General features: G+C 40.3%; 1 protein-coding gene across 2 annotated transcripts in view; it reads right to left on the bottom strand.

Moving 5' to 3' along the window:
* Window positions 1-17,460, bottom strand: part of LOC136874567 (inactive pancreatic lipase-related protein 1) — a 138,058-nt gene that overhangs the window by 56,696 nt on the left and 63,902 nt on the right. For both annotated transcript variants that reach the window (XM_068227952.1, XM_068227953.1), the window contains exon 3: window positions 12,262-12,339. In XM_068227952.1, coding sequence (XP_068084053.1) covers window positions 12,262-12,339 — 78 coding nt within the window. The remainder of the gene's footprint in view (window positions 1-12,261; window positions 12,340-17,460) is intronic.

The raw sequence follows: 17,460 nt of genomic DNA, 5'->3' as shown, positions 1-17,460 counted from the left end.
TACGTACTTTTCTAATTGGCGATTCCATAGACGCTAAACATTGCCTGCAAAATATCAGACCGTACAACTCATGATTCCAGATGACTTCTTTCGGTACCACCAAAGAAATTAGAGAACCAGGATTCATGCCGACTTTCAAGGTTCAGGGTCCCAGTATATCATCGCATCGGAAGGCTACGGAGCCTACCGAATAAAGATCCTAAATCTCTGCAAGTATATTTAATAGGGAGCAGTACACTACAAGCGGAGCAGCGTTGCAGGAATGTACCACAAACGAGAAACCATATAGTAATTCAGTTGCAGGACATGCTGAACCGTGAAAGTTCCTACGTCCATAGCTTCTAATCGGCTATGGAAAAGATGAGTCCTGAATTCAATCTGGTTAACTTAGCAGGCAAAACCCCACAAGGTGAACATAAAAGGCGATTCAACGCACCTACGACAACGGAAGTGGCTCTAGTAATGGTCGGAGAACATCATGGAGCAAGAGATATAGTTTTTAGAATAAAGAAGTGGTACGATCAAATAAATTCCCGATACGCACCGATCGTATTATGCGCTACAGTATCCACTGATTTTCTGGCAGGGTGAAGATGGATATCATTTTCAACTGCGACAAAGAAACCCAACTACAGGAATGCTGCAGAACAAGAAGATTTCAGCTATGGAGGTCTATGCTTACAGAATTATGATGCGCTGTTCAAGTTTCAATATTTTACTGCGGAGTAGAGCCCTGTTTCAACAGTTTATCGTAGACCTGTATGCCACGATTGAATCTAAAAGGTTAAGTTACATTCGACATAACCAGAAGACATTGAGAGTGGAGCAGTATGCGCATTTGAGGGATGCCGTCGTCAACGATAGGAATGTTACCGACATGGGCCAGCTGATCATATTGCCTTCTAGCTTTACCGGTGGTCCCAGGTACATGCACGAGCGTACTCAAGATGCCATGACGTACGTGCGAAACTACGGTAGACCAGACCTCTTCATCACATTCACGTGCAATCCGAAATGGACAGAGATACAGCTAGAACTGTTTGACGAACATAAACCCCAGGATCAACATGATTTGTCGGCAAGAGTCTTTCATCAGAAACATAAGACACTCATGGGCCTCATCGCAAAGGCGAAGACTTTTTGTGAAGTTCGCTGCCATATGTATACGATAGAGTGGCAGAAGCGGAGACTACCTAATGCACACGTTCTGGTTTTGCTCAGACACCTTACACGTACACAGAGTTGATGAGTTCATCAGTGCCGAAATCCCTAATCCACAAGAAGACCAAAAACATTTTAGTACAGTGACGAAGCAGATGTTGCATTGTCCCTGCAGATGCAAAAATCCCCGCTCTTCATGTCTGAAGGATGGAATCTGCACGAAGCGATACCTTCGACGTTTTCTGAAAGAGACTCAGACCGGGCAGGACGGAAATCCAATGTATCGCCGTAGAAGCCCACAGGACGGAGGATTTGCCTCAAACATCAATGTTCAAGGATGGGAAGTGTCTGTGCACAATACGTGGATTGTTCCGTATTGTCCTTTGTTATCAAAAATTTTCAACGCGCATATTCAGTCAAGTCGATCAAATATGTTTGCAAATATGTTAATAAGGACTCTGACATGGCCGTATTTGATGTCTTAAGTGGAGGCAATGAAGTGAATGAAATTCATCAATATCAAATGGGAAGATGCATAAGTAGCAACGAAGCGGTGTGAAGAATACTAGGGTTCTCTATAGATGAGCGGCAACCCACAGTTATTCGTCTAAGCATCCATTTAGAGAACGGCCAGGGAGTGTACTTCACAACAGAAAATGTAGCTGGACGGGTTCAAGCACCTCAAGAAACGATACTCACATCTTTCTTTAGACTTTGGATCAAAGATTAGTTCGGGCGTACACTACTCTTCAACCAAGTCCCTGAGTACTACATATGGAACAGCAGAGACAAGATTTGGAACCGACGTAGACAAGGTGAAGTTGTACCAGATCAAGCAGGGATTAGATGCCCTTGGCCGGGTGTACAATGTCCACCCAACCAGCTCTGAATGCTTTCACCTGCGACTACTATTGCACGAAGTAAGAGGTCCAATATCATACGACTATTTAAGAACAGTTGATAGAAGGGTCTGTGAAACTTACAAAGCGGCTTTCCAGCTTAGAGGATTTCTGGAAAACGACGATCACTGGAACAAAGCGTTGGAAGAAGCAGCTGCGTGTCGATCCCCTAAGATTATGCGGAACCTGTTAGCTGTTATGCTGCATACATGCTCCATGTTAAGTCCGGAACGGTTATGGATGAACCATCGGGAGAGCCTATCTGAAGACATACTGCATCCAGCACGACTTCAACAGCAGAATATGGATCTCGACTACAATGACGACATCTTAAATAAAGTTCTCATCTATATTTAAGATAGAATAATATCATTGGAAGGACTGAAACAGAGATTCCGCCACCCCGTGTGAAGTACATACAGAACGAAATTACGACAAAGATTTTTTCACAGCGTACATCGAGGAGAACAAGTCAAAGGTCGACGGCCTACGACCTAATTAAAAAATAATATTATACACGCAGACCTAGAGGACGTGCACTGTTACGATGGATGGACCAGATCAAGAGCTTGACCAGACGTGATTGATTGATTGATTGATTGATTGATTGATTGATTGATTGATTGATTGATTGATTGATTGATTGATTGATTGATTGATTGATTGATTGATTGATTGATTGATTGAGTGAGTGAGTGAGTGAGTGAGTGATTGATTGATTGATTGATTGATTAATTGATTAATTGATTGATTGATTGATTGATTGATTGATTGATTGATTGATTGATTGATTGATTGATTGATTGATTGATTGATTGATTGATTGATTGATTGATTGATTGATTGATTGATTGATTGATTGATTGATTGATTGATTGATTGATTGATTGATTGATTGATTGATTGATTGACGCCATTTGGACAGCTCAGAGGTGTTGCGTTCTAATTGCCTGTTTCGTTGCATCGCGACAATCGTAGAGAGAGAAGCTTGGAGCTTACAACTCCGATATTTTTGTCTGATATTAATTATGTCTACTTTATTTTCCTTATTCTTCCTCACCTTTTCCCAGTTACGTTGGTTTTACGGCCGGATGCCTTTCCTGACCGTGTGTTGTGGATACTTGAAGATCTGTATTGGGACAAACATAAACACCCAGTCCCCGAACCAGAGAAGTAAAATAAATGCTGTTAAGATCCCTGACCATCCGGAAATCCAACCCTGGGCCCTCGGAAACAAAGACCATTATGCGGTTCAGAGGACCCCGGGTTCGATTCCCGGTGAGATCAGGTCTATGTTCATGCATATTTAATCATTGTGAGTGCTCCTAATTAGTAAACTGTCTGCAAGCATCTGTGTTTATAACTGTATTTGATTTTCCTTGTGAGTAGGTCTTGATATTCATTTCCAGCCCAGACGGTATTGGGATCGAAGGTCGTATGTCATGCCTTTCATGCCTTTTCCTTTCTCCTTCCAGTAGCTTTCTTCTTCTAAAGGTCATGCCACTTTATTTCTCATTACTAATTAGCTTTAAGAAGGGATGGTTATATAGTTGTACTTCTTAAAACAGTAACTACCACCATCACTGTGCAGGTAGGAAATCTGCAATTAGTTAAGCCCGATTTAATTTGGGAAAAGTGTACGAAACATTATCCAACAAACCTGGGAAAATCTGGGACAAGATGTAATTTAAAGACTCTACCAGGGTAATTAAGACATATGTAAACACTGTTGGCTAAACTGGATTTCCAAGTGTGAGATACAGTTAATTTTCTTTGTTGTCGTTATTTCAAACTGTTAGCAGGAAATGAATCACTAAAACAAGACATGAAAAATTAAAATCTAGTAGTTTGTCATTCGATTGAGATACAAATTACCCTTTGTAATTGTATGAACCCAATGCCACTATGTGCATAATGATTTTCCGGCAGCCACAGGTCACCGAACAGGTTGTACAAGTCACGACTTCACCCTCAACGCCCATGACAACGCCCAGCCCCCAAAGTTAGATATCATGGGGCCCGGTAGAGAGGGGCCCAACATTATGCTGAGTGATCTCTTCAGAATAGGCTTAAAGTCCTTTTCACTGATGTGTGTGGCATAAACCTTGATTCCTGATGATCATCACCAACGTGTTTTGAGGCAGTCTGGTCAGGCTTCACGTTTCAAACACACCGTACAGCACGTGTAGCAAGATGGTTACTCCCAGATGTTTGAGGGTGACATTACGGAGGGCCACCGTGAGCCACTCCTAGGACTATGTCGTGGCTGTACGATACAGGGGCGACATCCTCCGATCCATAATGACACCGTATCGTCGAAATTTTAGAGGAGAATTTGCCTTAATGGACGATAATGAGAACATCCATATGTACAGTGGCCACCATGCTCCCGGACATGAACCCTATCGAGCACGTTTGGGATAAATTAAAGAAAACTCTTCGTGGACGTCACGAACCACCAGCTATTCTGCGAGATCTACGTAGAATCACCACTGAGGATTGGGACATACTTGATTAACTAGTGGACAATATGCCAAGATGAATTCAGGCATGCATCAATGCAGGGGACGTGTTAACCGGTATTAAAGGTATGGATGTGTGCTGTATTCAGTAACTCAAATTGAGAAAGCAAAGTTGTATTGTTGTGAGACTCCCTTTTGTTGTTTTCTTGGGCAATAAACAACGCTTATATGACAACACACTATATCTCGCTTTGTTATTATTATTTTTGTTAAGAACCAGGAACTTTTTGTTCCAGGGTGGTGCAACTCTTCTTTTATGTGTAATAATAATAATAATAATAATAATAATAATAATAATAATAATAATAATAATAATACAATGATATAAAATGTATGCTACGGTATGTATTTCCAGAGTTGCCCGACGTCCGAGATTTTACGGGACAGTCCCGTATCAATGCTAAATATCCCGCATCCCGAACAGTTCTTATCCGGGACGGTTATTGTCACGTATTTACGAGCGTTTTGTAACTCGAGAGAAATGCGTCCGTTTTTATACCTCTGGTATACTATTTCCTTCAAAAAGTTTTCCTTTCGTCTTTCTGTCACAAGTTTTCATTGCAAAGAGTGCTTAATCTGGTATATTCGTTCGCAAAGACCAAAGAAAATATTTGCTTCATTGCTTACAATTTTTGCGAGTTTTGGGTTGGCCTCTTCTTCTTAATTCTCAATCCTAATCTCTTCATTTCCACATATGAACCTGTTCCTACGTAATCTCTGATCTGTCTTGCATATTGCAGTCTAGGTCTTCCTCTTCCTCTTTTACCTTGAATCTTTCCTTCTATGACATTAACTATGAATCCATTGTGCCTATAGAGATGGCCAATTAACTGGTCTCTTTTTTTATTGTTGCTAAAAAGGTTCTTCTTTCACTTATTCGTCGAAGAACTTCTTCATTGGTGAGTTTTTCTGTCCATGAGATCTTTTCCATCCGCCAGCCTGGCGGATATAGTGGATATAATGAACAACTGCCCTCAGTGCCGCATCTGCTGTGCTTTTTCCATTTTACTAATTTCTGTCGCAAAGTAATGTTGTGTTTTATATCTTGTGAAGTGAACACGTGGTTGTTTTGTAAAGGTGTAAATCAATAATGGAAGTGGATATAGCTTTGAAATGCAAAGGTGATCACGTCAGGAAGAAAGATGAAAGGTTGTGCGTTTTCCAAAAGAATTGGGAAAATGAAAGTTAAGTAAGCGATTGGTTAGTATGTGATGCCAATAATCAGTACAAAGCATTTTGTAAGTGTTGTCTTAAGAAATTATCAGTTGCATATGCTGGACGAAATGATGTGACCAAACAAGCCGCTACTACATCAACATCCATTAGTAAATTCTTCCTCGTAAAAATAGCACAGTATTTGAGAAGGTACATTATACTGCTTTGAATAGAAAATTGAATTTAGAAATCAAAAATCTGATAATTAGGTAGATTAAGATATTGTATTGAAGTCACTCAAAATGCTTTCACAACGTACAATTGTGCCATTACTCCGAACGAAGGAGATTTTTCATCACTGCTATATTACCAAATTACGATAACATCAATAATTAGATTTAAATAACTTTGGAAACTACATGTACACATACGGTACATACATACGGTACGGTACATAAAGTGCCAAATAAATTCATGAGCATTGAAGTAATAATTATTGCTACATTTAAATTTCATATAAATATATAAACTAATGCAAAATATAACAGTAAACTAAATTTATAATTTAATTTTGTTAAAAATCGTGAAAAACCATGAATTGCAGTTCGACCATTTCAAAAACGAAATATTATGAAAATAAAATATATTGCACTTTGCCCGTGGCCGCAGTTACGTATTTCATTCAAAATTAAAAGCTAAGTGAATAATAATGAATAGTTTGAGTGATATTTTCTCTTGTAAAATGTTTTTCACAAATCTTCGTTCGTTAGAAGGTGTGTGAAGAAATCTATTGCGATTTTTAGAGAATGCCTTAATGTACATAATTACCCTGTTTAGAATGCAGTTCGGTACCATAATTCATTTTGATTTCAGATTGCCCTGGCTCAGGTTATGAAGGCCCTACCAACGTATCAAGCATTATCATTCATACAACGCATTTGGGAATAAATTAGCACTTTATATCTTAGATGAATCAAAAATTACATCCAAAATTTCTTGTGGAAGAATGAAGGCCGAATCCATTGCCAAATTTGTTTTAACAGCTGCAAAATTAGGTTATTACTCCATCGCTATAAACATCTCGAACAAATGTTATCCAAAATATTTCCAGTACATTCCTCTTAAATAACTCGCTATGTCCAAATTAATACATTTTATGGACAAGCCTCGTGAATCAGCAGAGACTATAGTGAAATGTGTTACAAACATTAAATAATTGTGGTAATCTCATTTAGTCTTGTCACATCATTTTGTGAGGAGAGCACTAATGCAAATTTGTAAAGAAATATTCAGCATTTGTGCTATTAAAAGAAAAAAATGGTAGATCAGTTAAAATAGGGTGCCCTGCACACATTGTAAATAATTCTTTCAAGTATGCCTTAGAAATATTATATGTAGATATTGAAATAGTTATTCTGAAAAAGTATTCCTATTCCTCAAACTGAGCAGTTCGTGCAGATGAACTAAAGAACAAGGGTGGCATGAACTTCTGAGGCATGTAACAACCTCTTTGGTTGACTTTCGGTCCTTCAGTAGATAGATTATAGAGTGCTGGGAAACTGTAATGTCATATTTTTTAACATTAGGTTAAGATGTACCCAAAGCTTTGAGAAAACTATTGAAAATTAATGTAATTCTGATGACGTAAATGAACATAAGTTTGTCAATGTAAAAGTTACTTTACACTTTGTGAGTTATAACTGGAAGTGTTTCGAGTCGCCCAGCAAATAATTACAACCTGTGCACTCAATATGTGCCGATGCGTATAATATAATGCATACACAATGTGAACAGTGTCTCAATAGAACTGAAGATAGATTCTTTGGTTCTTCTGTATCTACTGCATCTAGTAAAATTGCTGCTGATAGAAGGAAAAAGCTTTCTGGAAATTTTGTACAATTTCTAGAAACTGCATTGAGTTATCAAGAAAAGTGGTTTGACTTCTCTGATGAAAATCCTCTGAAATCAATGGGATTTTTGACCCTAACAGAAGATATATCCTTTTGTGATATTAGTGTCCTTATTTGTAAGTTAAACAGAATGTTGGCGTAGATATGATATATGAGCATTCAATTATAAGACCTTGATTATCAATGTTACAAGCAGATAATAAGTTTTTTGTAAGTGAAAAGTGACTAAAAATATTCTAAAGTGTGGAGGAATATGAAGTACCAAACATTGTAAAAATGCTTTTGTTTCGTTTAATCCTAGCTGCCTCAAATTCTTTCGTCGAGAGGCTATTTTCAGTAAAATGGTCCGATTTGAGAAACAGATGTTCTGTCGACTTGATTAATACTGGAGTGTTTATCTTTGTGAATTTATCTTCAGTTTCAGGCAAAGACTTTGATGAAATTTTAAGAAAGTCAATAAACTATTACAATCCGTTCAGAGTAACGAAAAATATGTTGAATGACGTAGTACCGGGAAGGAAAAGAAGATGTTCGTTTCAGTGTATGTATTAAATGGTAAAAGTAATTGTTATTTATTAATAAACTGGCCTGTGATGTCATTTTAACTTCTGTTAAATCATTCTTAAAGGAAGTTCACGAGTTGTCGATTATGGCACACACCGATTTCCTAGACAATACAGCTGTCCATTAATTTGTTTTAAGGAATTTGACAACTCTGTGTATATCCGATAGTAGTACTTTTAAGAACTATTTAAGGAAACATACACGCTTCTTCGATGGCAATTTAGCTTCCTAGGGACTGGCTAAGGAAGCAAGAAAACATAGAAAGTTTACTTGGTAGGTGAGCAAAGAGTGGAGACAGGTTTCTGGCTACTTGCAAAAGCCGGAGTTCCTCCCATTTCCCTCAGTGGTCTGCTCTTGGGACTGTCATACGTGTCATTTCTGCCACCTGACAAGCTGACAAGTCGTTGAAGAAACAAAACATCGTATCTCACAATGCTGTTCCTCCCCATTAGTCTATTTTCTTGATCACGCCTCCCAGCTACATATTGATGTATGTATGTTCAGTAAGGCTGGTTGAGTCCTCAACACCTCTCCATCAGCTGTCATAGATGGCCTAGGCATTATTGAAGAGGCGCACTAGGGGAAATGAGGAGCGAGGTAGTTTCCCGTTGATTTCTTCACCGAGCCAGAAGTGACAATTACATAGCAGTCTGCCAAGTCCACTGAAATGCATGCACCATCCGACCCTATGAGCAACATTTTCACACAATTCATAGTAGGGACTAGCTGCATAAGAAATGGCATTACTAGCATCGCTCATACCTCAGTCGCTTTCATATTGTCAAAACCAAGGATAAGACAGTGACAGATCAATGAAAGTAACAAAATTGCTCTACACCATACCAGAAGACATAGTGCACTATAAACACTAGGTACTGCCAGCAAAGGCATTACATATTGATATGCAGCACATAATAATAATGTTCGTTGTGCTCAATTTTCTATGTTTATATATAAAGGAAAATGATTTTTTCTTTTACACCTTCGCACAACGAAAATTGTTCTGATGGACTGCATATCCATATGTGGCTGGAAGACGTATTAAGGAGAATTATGTTTAGGAGTAGTATTGCGACATACAAGGTACTGTTTCTTCAACGACGGTATACTGGTCGCATGGAGTATTGTAGTGCTGTCGTTGTCCCATGGGAAGGTAGGTATGAGCTATTGTAGGTTGAAAATTCAAATTGTAATGTATTCCAAGTGTATGAAAGTGCGATAAATACAAGTAATTGATTTATTTAATTTATACTAGGATTAGAATACTCATTTAAAAATGTAAGCTGAAGTTTCATAAACCCAGTTTGTTGACTATTGGAAAATACAGCAGGTCATGATTCAAGGTAGGTAGAAGTGATTGGCAGTGTATTAAAAATTCCCGTTTAAGGGATTCGTTCTAGTTAGAACGCTGAGGAATTCATAAAAAATACAATTTAAACAATAGAATACAACTTGGATAGTTAATGGTTCCACAATCATGAGCAAAGCTTCTTCTTAAGCATTCAATCCATGAATTGGTCTACGCCAGTTCTACAGTCGGTCCTATTCATAGCTTTCCTCTTCATTTCTTCATAGCTTCAGCATCCTGCATCAGACATGATTTGCTGTACATATTGTAGGCGTGGTCTTCCTGGATTTCTTTCGCCTTAAACCATTCCCTCCAATACAGTTTTCAACTGGCTATCGTGTCTCAAAGTATGTCCTGTCTGTCTAGTCCTCGTCCTCTTTATACTTTTCCACAAGGTATAATTTTCCTCCCCATTCATAAATACTTCAGCATTCATTATTCTTTCTGTCCAGATAATCTTCATCATTCTTCTATAACACCATTGTTCAAACGAATTTAAACTCCTTTTTTTCTTCTTTTCCAATTGTCCACGTTTAGCAACCATAAAAGGCAATGCTCCAAACATACGCTTTCAATAATCATTTTTTGTTTTAACATTACTAGAATTTGTAGTGAATAAACATTTCTTTTTGTGAAATGCTAATTTGGCTTGTAAAATTCTACTTTTGATTTTCTTTTTGCTTCTTCCATCGTTGGTAATTTTGCTCCCGAGGTATTTAAATTCTTTAACAATTTCCAGTGTTTTGTTGCACGAACAAAATGAATGGTTGACTTCTTCGTATTTTTTATTCGTGAATGATTTACTTCTTGTGTGTGGTCGAGTTTAGGTCATCATAGACTTTTCTATTTATGCTATTCGAAGAATTGAGGTAATGGCAAGAGAAACGGTTGAAAATCAGACATGTTAAGGCCGCCACACACAGAAAGCTAAGACAAGCTGCGTTAAGCTACGCTATGCCAAGCAATGCGAAGCTATATTGTGCTATGTCACGAATGTAAAGCAAAGCTAAACTATGGTCTGGAGCTGTTTAAGGATGGTGAATTAACTGAAGAGGAGGCTCTTGGAAAGAAAGAAACAGAAAGGGTAGAAGTTTTCGTATACGTGAAATTAGAGGGATTTCCATCATTTGATTCATACATTGCATGAAAATGATGAAGAATTAAAAATCACTTTCGTCTAAATCAGGAACAGCTTCATGAATTTCTCTCTTTTATTGTAGATGGCATTTTAGAAATGAACATGAAGTACCCAAATTATAGAATGTAGTTTAAGAATGTATGTAAAAGCAATGAATAATTCGTACAATAAATGTCCAGTTTTTCATTCATTTGTTGTATCTCTTTTATAATTTGCAGACAACTATATTTTCATGGTTCATGGTGTGGGTTACTGTGGTCACATCCTAGTTCGTGAACCATGAGCAACGGCTGAGTGGCCTAGTAAGTGGTCCTGAGAGTCGGGATACCAGTTGTTATGGAATGGGAGTGGGCATCTCGGACATATTCTGAGTCATGGCCCTCCTTGTGCTCAGGCGGCTAGGACTATACAATCCACCGGTGGTCCATAACCCGTTAGAAAAGGGATCCTCACTTGGACTATGTGTAAGTAGGGTAGCATCCTGCTTCATGAATTTACCGAGCTCAGAACATTTTAAGCAAGCCTCGGACCTATGGGAGTAACGGAGCCCCACTCTCATTTGACAGGCGAGGGACTCTGTGGAAACAACTTAGCGAACGAAGTGGAATTCGATGGGTAGCTATCAAGATTAATGGGGCTTATAGAAGAAAGAAAGTAGAAATGGCAGAGTCAGCAAAGGGGAGGCATCTGGATGTGCTAGGAGTAAGTGATATTCGGGTAAGGGGAGATAACGGAAAAGAGATAGGAGATTATAAAGTGTACTTGACGGGTCTTAGAAAGGGAAGGGCAGAGTATGGGGTAGGGCTGTTTATCAGGAATACCATGATGTGGGTAGATTTGGCAGTTGGAGGAATTAGGAAGAGAATTGTCTCAGTGTATTCACCACGTGAGGGTGCAGATGAGGATGCAGTTGACAAGTTTTATGAAGCATTAAGTGACATCGTGGTCAGGGTCAACAGCAAGGATAGGTGTGTCCTCGGATCCAGGGAAGATAGACGTGAGGGCACAGGTGTGCTCTAGATGTTATAGCAGCAGCTAATGGAATGACATTGAAAAAAGATCAGTAGTCGGTCATATGTAGCCCAATAAGGATCTGTTTACCTGCCCCCTGGTAGAATAAAAGAGAACGTAGAAATTGACACACAGGCTAAAGAGTGAAAAATGAAAAAAGAATATCTCGACACTTCATCTAAGTTTATGCATTATTTTAACATGGAGATTTTCAGCACCTCCCCAGGGGGGAAATATCATTCAATAAATCATATCGTATTTAATATCTTCCAGACATATTAATTCAGTGTACCACATTTGAGGAGGAGGGTTGTATCAAAGACACTGAATATTTATTTAATGCCTAGGCCTAAATATGAACACATCAGCTTCTATAGATAGTGGATTCCATTTCCACTGCCGGTAGCACTGAAAATTACATTTTCCCATTTTTACTTTAGGTAAATGCTGGAGCTGTACCTTAATTAAGGCTACGGTTGCTTCCTCCCCACTCCCAACTCTTTGTAAACCGTAAAAGAATTAAGAATACAAACAGAACTGAAATTGTACTTACGAAAGTAATATGGAAGCAGAAGACAAAGTTTCCTGAAGAAGCAAACTCTTTCAACAACAAGCTCACCGGTGTATGGTCCTGAAATAGAAAAATATTGAATACACACATTATTCACAGACGGACACCTTCCAAAATCTCACGTGTAGACATCTCCTAACATTCATAAACACAGTCACTAACGTAAGGAAATACAGTCGAACCTCGATATATCGAATATCCATCACTCGAATTTTTAGTATCTCGAAATAACTTGTATTTCCCGGCAGTTTATCCTATTCTTCACGTGTATTTATTTCTCTATTACTCGAAATTCGGTTACACGATTTTCTCGACTTCTCGAAGCAAGCATTTCCTCCCTTGAAGCCAAAAACATTCTGTAACTCAAATTTTGTGCAACATTACTGTGCAATACGGCATTTGTGGTTTGTGAGGAACAGTTAACAGGTAAATAAAGGTTTACAGCGATGCCGGGAGCTAATGTGACGGGAACCGACAAAGTAAAACTTGTAATCATCGGAAAATCGGCGAAGCTACGCTGTTTCTCGGGTGCTAATTAATGACCGGTCACGTACGAAAGCAACCCACGAAGTTGGGGATGACAAGCTCCATTTACAAATCTCGGCTGCGTGGTATTGACGAGAATTTTTAATGTGAAGGGCGGAAAGGTCAACAATAACAAACAGACGAGACTGGCGGACTTTTTGAGTAGTGTTAACGGAGGTATGTTTCTTGTTTCACTACTGTATGTACTGTATCGTTCGAGCCCCAATGTCGGCAGCCCTGAAGATGGTTTTCCGTGGTTTCCCATTTTCACACCAGGCAAATGCCGGGGCTGTACCTTAATTAAGGCCACGGCCGCTTCCTTCCAATTCCTAGGCCTTTCCTATCCCATCGTCGCCATAAGACCTATCTGTGTCGGCGCGACGTAAAGCAAATAGCAAAAAAAAAAAAAAAAAAGTACTGTATCCTGTCTTCTAAAAAGTTACTATAATAAGGGTTATAATTAAAGTGATGCCGTAAAATACTTTGTTCGTATATTTTTTAAGTACTGTTAAAATAATGTGCCGACTGCACGGTGTAGGGGTAGCGTGCCTGCCTCTTTCCCGAAAGGCCCGTGTTCGATTCCCGGCCAGGTCAGAGATTTTTACCTGCATATGAGGGCTGGTTCGAGGTCCACTCAGCCTACGTGATCACGATTGAGGAGCTATCTAACGGTGAGATAGCGGACCCGGACCAGAAAGCCAAGAATAACGGCCGAGAGGATCCGTCGTGCTGACCACACGACACCTCGTAATATGTGGGCCTTCGGGCTGAGCAGCGGTCGCTTGGTAGGCCATGGTCCTTCGGGGCTGTTGGGCCATGGGGTTGGTTTGGTTAAAAGTAATGTACTCTGTATAAGCCCGTAGATCCATAAGATTTAATTATGTGCTATATATGCTCAAAACATGTATTTTCCATATCTCGAAATTTCGACCGCCCGGAAGGACGTGGGTTCGAATCCCCGTCAGGAAGTCGCAAAATTTAAGAAACGAGATTTCCACTTCCGGAGGTGCATGTGGTCCTGAGGTTCACTCAGCCTACACCAAAAATGAGTACCAGGTTAATTCCTGGGGGCAAAGGCGCCCGGGCGTAGAGCTAACCACTCTACCCCATCACGTGCCGAGGTTAACACTGGTGGAAGCCTTTACCTTCCACTCCTCCAAGGGCCTTCATGGCCTGTACGGAGGTGACTTTGCTTTGCTTTTGCGAAATTTCGACAGATCGAAATAAAATTTAGCTCCCGAGGTGACTCGAGATATGGAGGTTGCACTGTACGTACAATCGTACAAAGTTTACATGTTGTCTTTCCTTAATGGAGTAAAATTTTATCCTCGCGTGGTTCTGGTCCGTGAGCGCCTATCTACGTTGTGTCTATAGGCTATTCTGATTCATAATTTGTAACTATGAAATTGCCATTGATATGCATTTAGTGCTGTCACCAAGATGACAGGTTCCCTACCAGCTGTTTACCTAGTCTTTTCTTAAATAATTTCAAAAAGGATCGAATATCTCCCCAGACAAATTATTGCAATCCCTAATGCCACTTCCCATAAACGAATATTTCCCCCTATTTGTCCCCTTAGGCCGCCTCTGTGGTGTAGTGGTTAGCTTGATTAGCTGCCACCCCCGGAGGTCCGGGTTCGATTCCCGGCTCTGCCACGAAATTTGAAAAGTGGTACGAGGGCTGGAACGGGGTCCACTCAGCCTCGGGAGGTCAATTGAGTAGAGGTGGGTTCGATTCCCACCTCAGCCATCCTGGAACTGGTTTTCCGTGGTTTCCCACTTCTCCTCCAGGCGAATGCCGGGATGGTACCTAACTTAAGGCCACGGCCGTTTCCTTCCCTCTTCCTTGCCTATCCCTTCCAATCTTCCCATCCCTCCACAAGGCATAGCATAGCAGGTGAGGCCGCCTGGGCGAGATACTGGTCATTCTCCCAGTTGTATCCCCCGACCAATTGTCTGAAGCTCCGGGACACTGCCCTTGAGGCGGTAGAGGTGGGATCCCTCGCTGAGTTCGAGGGAAAAGCCGAACCTGGAGGGTAAACAGATGATGATGATGATGATGATGTCCCCTTAGGTTCGAAATTTATATTCATACCAGGGCTGTATTTAAAGTAGTAAGAACGTAGTCTGGACACATGCGCAAGTAGGATATGGGAGCGGTCAGGTGGCGCTGTTGTCTACGTGTAGTGCGCATCCGACGGGAGTGCTGTCGCTATGTGGCGGTGAAGTGAAGAGTGTCGATTTCACCGCTCTAAAGCATGTCTTCAAGATGTGATCAGCGTTCATGGATTAAAATCGAGGTTGCCCATGGCAAAAATGCATCAGAATGTTATCGAGGATTACGGGAAGTCTGTGGCGAGAATGCATTACCGTATAGGACGGTTGCAGGATGGCTCAAGGCGTTTCATGCGGGTGGGAATAAGACTGCGGATTTTCACCGCACAGATCGGCCGTCCATTCCTCAAGATAAGCTTGACATCGTGAATGGTCTCTTTTCCGTAGACCCTTAAGTGCGGCCAGTATCCAGTAATCGGGAGATAGTGGGTTCGAGCCCCACTGTCGGCAGCCCTGAAGATGGTTTCCCGTGGTTTCCCATTTTCACACCAGGCAAATGCCGGGGCTGTACCTTAATTAAGGCCACGGCCGCTTCCTTCCACTTCCTAGGCCTTTCCTATCCCATCGTTGCGATAAGACCTATCTGTGTCGGTGCGACGTAAAGCAAAAAAAAAAGAATTCTGTAGACCATCGATCCACTGTCAGGAATTATTCGTAGAGTCATCTGTAATCCACACAGTAGAGCACTCCGTCACTCTCATCAACATAGACCGCCTTGGCAATTGTCCCCAACGGCTTCGCGACATTTGGCAAAAGTTAATAGACTTTGCGGGTGAGCACATTGAAAGAATGTGATGCAATTGTACTATTTACTTCAATTGTACATTATCTACAGCCCTCGTATTATTCTGTCGGGCTGAGTGGCTAAGACGGTTGAAGCGCTGCCCTTCTGAACCCAACTTGGCAGGTTCGATCCTGGTTCAGTCCGGTCGTATTTGAAGGTGCTCAAACACGCCAGCCTCGTGTAGATAGATTTACTGGCACGTAAAATAACTCCTGCGGGACTAAATTCCCACACCTCCTTGTCTCCGAAAACATAAAATTAGTTAGTGTGAAGTAAAAACAAGTAACATTATTACTATAAATAGCCGTGAGATAATGATGTCTCTCAGCTGGTCAACGGTATATTGCTTCCCCCTACGATAGGATGAACTTCACTTGTTTCATACACTTCTGGAGAACAAAAGGATTCTGCATGGCGTTTTTCATCTTTTAACATTTTTAGAAAACTCACTAAGCAGGGTTTCTCGTCCGTCTGTATATAGTGGAGAAATCAACTAACTAGGGATCCATTTAGGGTATTCTTCTAAATCGACGTTATTCTTCTAAATTGACGTTATTCTTCGTTTGATTGCAGTATGAAATGAAATGAAATGTCGCATGGCTTTTAGTGCCGGGATGTCCCAGGACGGGTTCGGCTCGCAAGGTGCAGGTCTTTCTATTTGACTCCCGTAGGCGACCTGCGCGTCGTGATGAGGATGAAATGATGATGAAGACAACACATAAACCCAGGCCCCGTGCCATTGGAATTAACCAATTAAGGTTAAAATCCCCGAACCGGCCGGGAATCGAACTCGGGACCCTGAACCGAAGGCCAGTACGCTGACCGTTCAGCCAACGAGTCGGACGTTTGATTGCGGTTATGTAACTCGTTACGTTGTAAACTGCTTCTTGAAACACAAGGAGGTCATTTTATATAGTACAGTAGGACAGTAGAGTTTTCCTTCAGTGTTTGCTTTGTCTGCTCCGTGTTTCTTAAATAAGGTTTAAATCGCTGGTTTAACCTCATGCAACCATTTGTGAACAGTTACCGTCCCTGTTTTTTACACGACTTTCCATGCCTAACTACATCTGTTGACAGTTATCTTTGACTTCATCATCTAGAAACGCATTTATTTAATTCTCGATAATTTCCCATGGTTAGTATTTTACTGTTGATACGTATCTTCAGCAAGACAGCGTGGTTATCACTGAAGGGTATTATCTTAACACCATTGCCATGTACAATGGGTGTTCGGTCTCTGTTTTTATACAATCTAGAAATTCTTGAGCGAGATTCTCCTACGAAAAATGTATTTACCTTGCCACGCTTATTTCCCATGCAACGCGAAGCCCTAAATCCTGAAATATACTTTCAAGCGCTGAAGTTGAATTGAATCCTCCTCTCTTGCCTTTTACCTGTAAAACATAATTAAAATCCCTACTGAAATTTAAATCTTTGTAGTGATGTCGTAAATAGAATAGTAGTTGTGTGGTCAGAAACTCCTCTGACTCACAGCTATAAAACTGGAATGATAGTGCAGAGAACAATGCAGTGATTTTTAAACAATGGTGTGTTTTGTCCCAAGGATAGTTTTCACCTAGTTGAAATGACTAACTTCTGGAGGAATAGTGTAACAGCGAAATATTGTAAAGTATGATTTAAAAACTGCGAATAGCCCGACTATTCTCTGTTTATATTAGGCAACTACTGCCATGTTTTTATATTTTCTCTATAATGTATCAAAAATTATCTCAGCATAATCGTGCATGTTCAGTTCA

This window comes from Anabrus simplex, chromosome 5, assembly GCF_040414725.1.
Source record: "Anabrus simplex isolate iqAnaSimp1 chromosome 5, ASM4041472v1, whole genome shotgun sequence".
In the NCBI taxonomy this organism is placed as follows: domain Eukaryota; kingdom Metazoa; phylum Arthropoda; class Insecta; order Orthoptera; family Tettigoniidae; genus Anabrus; species Anabrus simplex.
Note: the sequence above shows the minus strand (reverse complement) of the source record. Positions and strands in the feature narration are given on the sequence as shown.